At 38.8% G+C, this 8,256-nt stretch overlaps 1 protein-coding gene across 1 annotated transcript in view; it reads right to left on the reverse strand.

Annotated features, from left to right (window-relative positions):
- BIRC6 (baculoviral IAP repeat containing 6) overlaps nt 1-8,256 on the reverse strand; it is a 191,760-nt gene that overhangs the window by 90,104 nt on the left and 93,400 nt on the right. The window contains exons 47-51 of the mRNA XM_015425773.1: nt 7,009-7,184; nt 5,689-5,785; nt 4,616-4,810; nt 3,587-3,787; nt 615-894 (exon numbers count right to left, since the gene is read on the reverse strand). Coding sequence (XP_015281259.1) covers nt 615-894; nt 3,587-3,787; nt 4,616-4,810; nt 5,689-5,785; nt 7,009-7,184 — 949 coding nt within the window. The remainder of the gene's footprint in view (nt 1-614; nt 895-3,586; nt 3,788-4,615; nt 4,811-5,688; nt 5,786-7,008; nt 7,185-8,256) is intronic.

Consider the following 8,256-nt stretch of genomic DNA (forward strand, 5'->3'; position numbering starts at 1 on the left):
TCCTCTTCTGGTCTACCTCAACTATCCCTGCAGCTTTTCCAGATTATTTCCTATATACACCTTCCTCTCAAGAAAAAACATGCATGGCCTGCATGAATGGAGTTACAACAGCGCCAGTATGACTAAAACAGAAGTTTGCTTATGAAGACATAGGTGTACAGTGAAGTAACAAATATATTCCCTAAGAATATTTAAATATAGATTTTGAAAATATATATAAAAATGCACATAAACTTAAGTGAAATTTTCAGCTTACTGCACTCAACACATACTAAGCACACTCCCTCCTTCCCTCAGGTACTAATCTCACATCTGCTCACAGCCCCTGTTCTGGGCCCAAGACCCCTTTTAACAAAATGGCAACAGATCTTAAGCCCATGAACTGTTTTTCTGACTCTTTCCTCCATGTATTTTCTATGTATTTGGAAGAATTAGCTTTATCACTGTAATCTCTATATTGAAAGAGACAAATGTTCAGACTTGTTTTAGTACAGCACACTATTTCTACAATTTTGAACAGGCACAGAGTTCCTTAGCAACGAAGTCTTTAAAGGGACGGTACATAAGAACACCAGGATACTTCAACTTTTCTTGTGCCTACTGACAATGCATACCTTGTTTTGGATACCTGATCTTCAGAAGGAAGGAATGGATTGTTGACTGTTGCAGATGAGGTGTTACCAAAGGCAGTGAGCCCAAGCAATTTTATCTGAGAGAGGCCTAATGTGCTAGCATCTCGTGGACGGTGAAGGCGAAGACAAACAGCTGAGGCAACTTCAGCTTTTACAAGCTGAATTTTTATGTAGGTAAGACCACTTGTGATAACAGGCGTAGACAAGGGCAACATGTTCACCCCATCCGCACTTATTTCGACTGATACTGATGAAGGGCAAGCTGTAGAAACAGAATACAGATACACACACATACACAGGTTAGCTCTTAGTTATATCTTAAAGGCACAGATTTCAACCTTTTAATGTAAGAAAATAATAAGCATGTGTGTTCTATGGCTTGTTGCTGTAATAAATTACTGACTGACTGGCTGATGTATGAAACCATAAGGGAGCATGCTGGATACACCACCACCACAGTCTAGCTTAAAAGAAGACAATGATATACCGAAGACTTTTTACAAGAACAAGTAATTTTCCAATGCTCTGTTCTTTATTTATTTGGTGCAATTTCTATCCCACCCTTCCCACATTTGGGCTCAGGGCAGGTTACAACATTAATATAAAACAATAAAATCAAGATTAAAACTATAAACATAACTCTTAAATGATGGCGATCAAACTACATCACAACTATTCCAGTGGTGCCCTGGTGTTAGACAATTAAAGGCAGAAAGAGCTAGATCCCATAGGGGATTCCAGAGTATAAGTACCTTACCTTGGGTAAACCAAGGTGGTTATCATTCTGTGCCCTCAAAAATTGAAGACCATGGTATATATGGTAACAGAGAAGTAAGCAGGATGGTAACAGGAGGGGTCAGATGATATTTGTCATCTGCTGTCTCACCAAAAAGCCTGGCAGAAGAGCTCCATCTTACACGCCTTGCAGAACTGTAAAAGGTCCTGCAGGGCCCTGATCTCTAGTGGGAGCTCATTCCACCAGGTTGGGGCCAGGGCCAAAAAGGTCCTGACCCTGGTCGAGGCCAGACAGATGTCTTTTGAGCCAGGGATCACCAGTAAGTGTTGGTCTAATGAGCACAAGGCTTGACGGGGGCACATATGGGGAGAGGCAGTCCCATAAGTATATTGGTCCCTGGCCACTTAAAGCCTCAAGTACTAACACCTTGAAATGGACCTGGAATTCTATTGGCAACCAGTGCAGTTCACGCACAGGCCGAATGTGCGCCCGCAAAGACGTCACTGTCAGCCCATGTGCTGCCCCGTTCTGCACCAACTGCAATTTCTGGATCAGATACAAGGGTAGGCCTGCGTAGAATGAGTTATTTTAGTCCAATGTGGAAGTTTCCATGGAAATTTCCCCACCTTTAAAGATTCACTGTTTCATAACATTAACATTGAACAGATTCTACAGCCAATACAATATTAGGCAAGTCTGGCAGTTTCAAAGTTACAATAAATCTTTTTCAGTTGATTATCCCTGGGAACTGAGAGAGAGGCAGTATGTATGTTTTACTGATTTGTAAACTGAGAAGCAAGGGATAAAACCCCCACAAACACGTAATAATCCATATAAAAGAATCAAAATATGAATTCACCTAAGTTCAGGCCAAATCAAAATCAAAGCTAAATTTCTTATTTCTATGTCTAACAGCATGGTGGAGGAATATTGTAATCACAAATCTGATGTAGAACTAACAAGCAATGCAAGTGATGCTATGAAGAATGACAGTGAAACCAAAGTGCCTCAGTGACTCCCACTAAAGAGAGACAAATTTGATTTAAACAGATCAGTCACAATCATGGTGTTCCATTATGCACAATTCTTTGGGTGTGCTAAAATTAATTTGTCAATGGTTCAGTGCCTTCAGGGGTTTGTTTTTTTGATTTAAATTTAAACAATGCAAAGGAAGTGTGTGTTATATTGTCTTTAATTTTTATAAGTAATATTCCAATAAAAGTTACTTCCACAAAGTTTTGTTGGAAACTAACATTTAAACCACACTTGATTTTTTCCCCTCAATCAAATATTTCAATACAAGAATTTGTTGCTATTTGGGACATAAAATTAACGAGGTTCTTTTAAAATTTGCTTACTAAATGTCAAGCACATGCTATATCAGTGTATACTCTAATTTTCCAGCAAACCTACAAGACTCTAAGTAATTTGGAGTAACTTCAAGCCTTAGCTAACTATAAGATGACTCATACAATGCTGGAAATGTGATCTGGGCATTAGCTGGAATAATACACCCAATATACAGTTAAGGGGCAGCTGGACTCCTGTTTCCATACATAGAAACCTCTAACTTCCCAGATGCTGCATTCATTCCACTCTGCCCTATGCACAGAACTAGTTGTTTCACAGCCTTCTCCCAAGTCAAAGTCTGTGCACAGAATTCAGATTATATTAATGAAGAATTGATTAATAAAGAGAAACCAAAATAAGAAGAAATGCGATGAAGAGCTGAAAAGTCATGAAAGACAAGAAATTCATACCTCAAGGTCACCTTAGCTTCCAGAGTTGTATCTGACACTTACTTGTCTGCCTATTTCATTATAAAATCTAAGTTACATTTAAATCATGCAAAAAAGACAAATTCTGTATCAGATTCAGGATTCCATGCTGTGTGTTCTACCCAGACTAAATTTTCATCAATGGAACCAAATGTTCCTGCCTTCCCGCTTTCACTGCAGCCCACTGATCTCTATAACATGCTGCTCCTGAGAGATAGGGGACACTGAGGAACAACCTGAAGGAGGTCTGCAGTGGGAAGGTAGAAAAGGCAGACATTTTCTCTAGTGGAAAATTTAGTCTGGACACAGCCCTGTGAAGTATCTGACCAGCCCTGCCTGTGTATCACTCTGGGAAGAGCACACATCCCTAAAATATTATCTAAATTTCAATTTCTTCTATCCTTTATAAGGTAAATGCAGTGTACTTTAATTATACTCACTTGCAAGAGATGCAAGATGGGGCTGGATGTGTATTTCTTTTAACAGCACAGCAGCAGGGAGATGAATTGTAAGGTCACACCAGGCTTCCTCAGGCAAAAAGATATAAGACCATGCAGCTGACCGAGCTCTCCTGTGGGGAGGGGTTGCTTGTAATAATACTTCAGCAGGCTGGGCTGTAGGGCTGCTTGATGTAATCGAACCTTCAAAGAAACAACTGCTATTAAGATAGTTGTATAATGGCTTTCAAAAGTGGATGATATCTGATGGCATAAAACTTCAATTTTTTTTAAAAGGGCAACATCTTACCTGTGTATTGTGCTATTGTTTTAATAGCCATAGGCTTAAAAGAAATATGTTTATACCTCCCTACTCCCAATCTCATTTGTGATACTATTTAGGGATGTGCAAAAAAAAAAAAAATGGGGGGTGGGTTTGGTTCAGGTACACTGAACCCCAAAAATATCAGTATTTCCTGAGCCTTCGGGGAGGGCGGGGTATAAATTCAAAAATAAATTAAAATAAAATAAAATATCCCCAAATCCCAATATTGATATGGTGTTGGGATTCGGGAAATATCTGGGACTGCCAAATTTTTTCAGCTGCATTATACCCTATGGGGACCATTATAGTCAATGGTCCCCATAGGCTATAATGGAGAATTGATCTGTGGGTATTGGGGGAGGGCTGTTTTTTTGAGGTAGAGGCACCAAATTTGCAACATAGCTTCTGGTGCCTCTCCTCATGCCCCCCTTAAGTTTTAAACAGATTGGACCAGGGGGCCCAATTCTATGGACCCCAAAAGAAGGTGCCCCCATCCTCGACTGTTTCCAATGGAGGGGGGAAGGTATTTTTTGGGTATTTGGTTTGGCTTATACTGAACACACACCCCTAATGCTATTCAGTCATACTCTTAAATATACCACCTTCTGCAACTGTTGAGATGCAAATTAGACTGATTGGTAAATGTTAGAAATTTCTAAGCAAATAATCCAATGTGCTTCTTGCCACCATACTGGCACATAACATACCCAATGGTGCAAAATTCTGGATTCCTTCCGCATTATCAGGTTCTGAAGCTAGAACTCTTGCTTTCAAGCTACTATCTGTTGCTTTGCTAGGGCCAGAGTCTAGAAATTTCATAATAGTTGACACCATGCTTCTTGCTGTGTTTACAATGGCCCTTGTACTGGTCACCATGTTATTGCAAATGAGCTGAACACCTCCTATTAAAAAAAACAGAAACTAATGAATGTTTAGGACAACAACATGAAAAACAGGAGTTAAGCTTCTCCACATTTTAATTAGGAGAGACACGCTTGATCTGGCAAATTTGTCCTATAACTGACTTGCAATATTAACCTGGCAGTTTCTTGGGCTGAGATGTTAGGATTTACACTTTGGAATGGGACTCTGAGCTCCTCCCCCAAGAAAAAAGCTGCTCCCAAAGGAGTAAGCAAAATACAAATGGTGATCACAGTTAGACAATATAGAAAACTGTAAGAACACCGTGAAGCAAGCCAACAATATATCGCATAAATTATGATGAAACTATTTAATCCAACACGTAGTGAATTAATAATAGGGATTCAATAGAATTTGTAAATATCAGGGATTCAATAGAATTTGTAAATATCAGGACATATTATACAAAGCAATCGGTGTCACCAATTTAAGGACCACTTAATGATGAGTACATAATACACAATATACAAGCTGAAGTCCTCTTGTACATGCACAATCTCCAGATAGATCTCCTGTGGTGCTTGGAAATCTATCATCAGCTGAGCAAACCTCAATGGAGAATCGATAAAGACTGTTTCGAGAAGACCCTTTTTCAAGAGGCGACAACCTTGTATTAATTTGGTCAGATACCACTTATCAGAAGGGCATATTAAATAACAGAACACCACTGTCTCCTATCGCTCCCAAGTGGTTTACTTTATAATTCAGGCTTGGCATAGGAGCAGCGGACTCTATAACAGCATGCACTGCAGTGTGTGGAAATGCAACTGGCATGTATGTGGAAGATACTCATATACAAGGCTGTTTAGACCTTGATCTTCATATTTGTCTAGTCCTGGTGATGGAAAGACATTCTTACCCATATCATGAAATGCCTTCAGTGCCTCACTGGTATCCAGGACTCTTAAGATGAACCACAGCAGGGGCTCAGACAACTGGCAAGTAGCAAGAGAACCCTATTGGAAACACAGAATTAAACACGATTACACTGGCCTGACAATTTTTGAAATAATACATTCTTTTATATAGTTAATTTATTCATACATAAATGAATGATACATACTTATTTGTGTTTGTCACTCCAAGCATTAAGCAGTACATGATGGAGCATTTAGCTCCTCTTTTATACTTCATCAACTGACTTGTGACACCTAATGTATTGGTTAGCTTTGAAGCAGCTAAGCTGTGTCATGAAATTAACAAATCAGATAATAACTTCATCAACCCTTTAAAATTACTACTAGTCAAATAAAACTATGATGACATGAAACAAGTCCAAAAACTAAGTTACATTTTTCATAACAGACAAGGTTAATGTTCCCTAATTTTTTTTGAACAAGAGTTAATACGGATTAACAGAGGCACAACTGGAAAGCAATGAAAGACCAGCCATGCCAGTAATTCAATCAAAAGGTTCAATTATCCATCTATCACCTAACCATCTTCTGTATCTATTAACAGACCAATCTATGTAACCCAGCCAATAATGTGCTTCAAGGAGAGACAAGGTGCTGGCAAAGAAAATAGATTCAGACTCAAAGCAGCTAGTCATGCCTGACACTGCAGGGAAAGCAAAGAACTTCTAAGATTTGATTGACCAATCTGTGTCAGGTTTAAGGGGAAAAAATTCCCAGTGCATATATGGTCACTGCTCATGAGCAAAACCAAGCCACCGAATCATTCCAAAGACACTACTGAGCTCAAGTCCACACTATCCAACATTCTCCTGTTAGGAACGGCACTTTTTGAAACTTTGAAGAGTGGAGGGAAAGCACCAAATCAGGATGAGAGACTGTCTGAGAACCACAAAACTGTCCAGCTGTGTCCATGCAGAATGAACAAAGAAACAAATGAAGACGGGTATCCAGAAATGTACATAATAATTCCTCCTTGTATAAAGGATACTAGCATTTCCCTTGTAAACCCCACATATGAGAGAGATGGGGTGCCAGGGCCAGTGGATGCCCAGTAGACAGTGCAGCTGGCCTTGCCACAGCCATTCAGGTACGCACCATGCATCCCACAACAGAGGTAGAAGGGGCCTTTAACTCTGCAATGCTCTGTAGCTTGGGGACAGGTGCCAGCAATCCCTACAGTATAACAGCGCGCACACATCTGCAGTGAAGAAAGGATTATGTCCAACAAAATAAATTTAAACTGTCATGTTCTGAACACTTACTTGTCTTCCCATATACCCGCAGGCCATGTAGGTAAGAATTGGCTGAAGCATAACCTGCACTGTGGTGGCTTTTTTACTGAGCGTTGTTAAGATAGTAAATAATCCATCTCCAACTGATATGGCATCCAATCCTCCATGAAAATTTTCGTGTTTTGTAAGATGTAAACCACTTGCACCTAAGAAGAGCAACACCATATTCAGATCAGTCAGAGAGAAATGCAACGAGAACACACAATAACCATCAAGTTCAAAAACAGTTGTTTCATTTAATCTTTTCAAATACTGCTAAAGAACAATGCAGTCAGGTTTTCTGTATGCTGCCAAAAAAAAAAAGGTAGGAATGACAGTAAGTTTAACTTTTGTGTATCTGCCTATAATGAATGGTAAGAACCATACATAAGTTTTGGCTAGCTCTTCAAATGTAGTTAGCCAGCTTTTCACATTTTTGAGGTTTCAATGTAAGCTAATAGCAAAAGCAAGATTTTTCTTCTCATGCTTACACTGCTGCACACTAAGGTCATAAAATGGCAGGAGTACCTCTCTCTTCTATAAAGTGGTTATTCTCTTGAGCTTTCCTACTGCTCCAAAAGGGCACAACCCATGAACAGGGCAACCCAAACATCATCCCTCTTGGACGGTATTATCTTTGTAAATGATTTTGCTGAAGCCTGATTATTATTATTTTTTTAAAAAGAGGTACGATAGAGGAGTTTAGGCTTATCTGGAATTCAATCCAGAGAGTTTCAAGAACAAAAAAAGCTTAATGTTGTAGTACAAAAGGTGTACAGGCAGACAAATGGAAGGATCATGGAAAAATTAACAAGGAAAGTTTAATTGGCTCTTCAGATGCATTAGTTTTAAAAATGATATTATGAATATCCACAAAAATTCCACTCAAAAATTTTATATGGATTCTCCTGTTACATTTATGTAATGCAAAGAAATTATGCACATAATTTCACACATGAAAGTCTTGTTTTACAGAATCTTCCGCTTTAATCTTATTCCAATACAGAATGAAAGGTTGCCATTTAGAAATAAAATATTTTGGGGAATAACTTTTCCATTCTCACAAATATTTAAATGCTGCTATTTTCTCCAATATCATAAAATAAACCAAAGTTTATTTAATCAAACTTAAGTTTTTGGTAGTTTTTCTGTGTCCAGTTCTGTATTATTAAAATTCTTGCTGCAAACTGTTATTTGCCTATTCACATCCCTAACAAAGCTATTTTAAGGTTCACTTGG

The sequence above is a fragment of the Gekko japonicus genome, unplaced genomic scaffold (genome assembly GCF_001447785.1).
Source record: "Gekko japonicus isolate JY-2015 unplaced genomic scaffold, Gekko_japonicus_V1.1 scaffold1887, whole genome shotgun sequence".
Lineage (NCBI taxonomy): Eukaryota > Metazoa > Chordata > Lepidosauria > Squamata > Gekkonidae > Gekko > Gekko japonicus.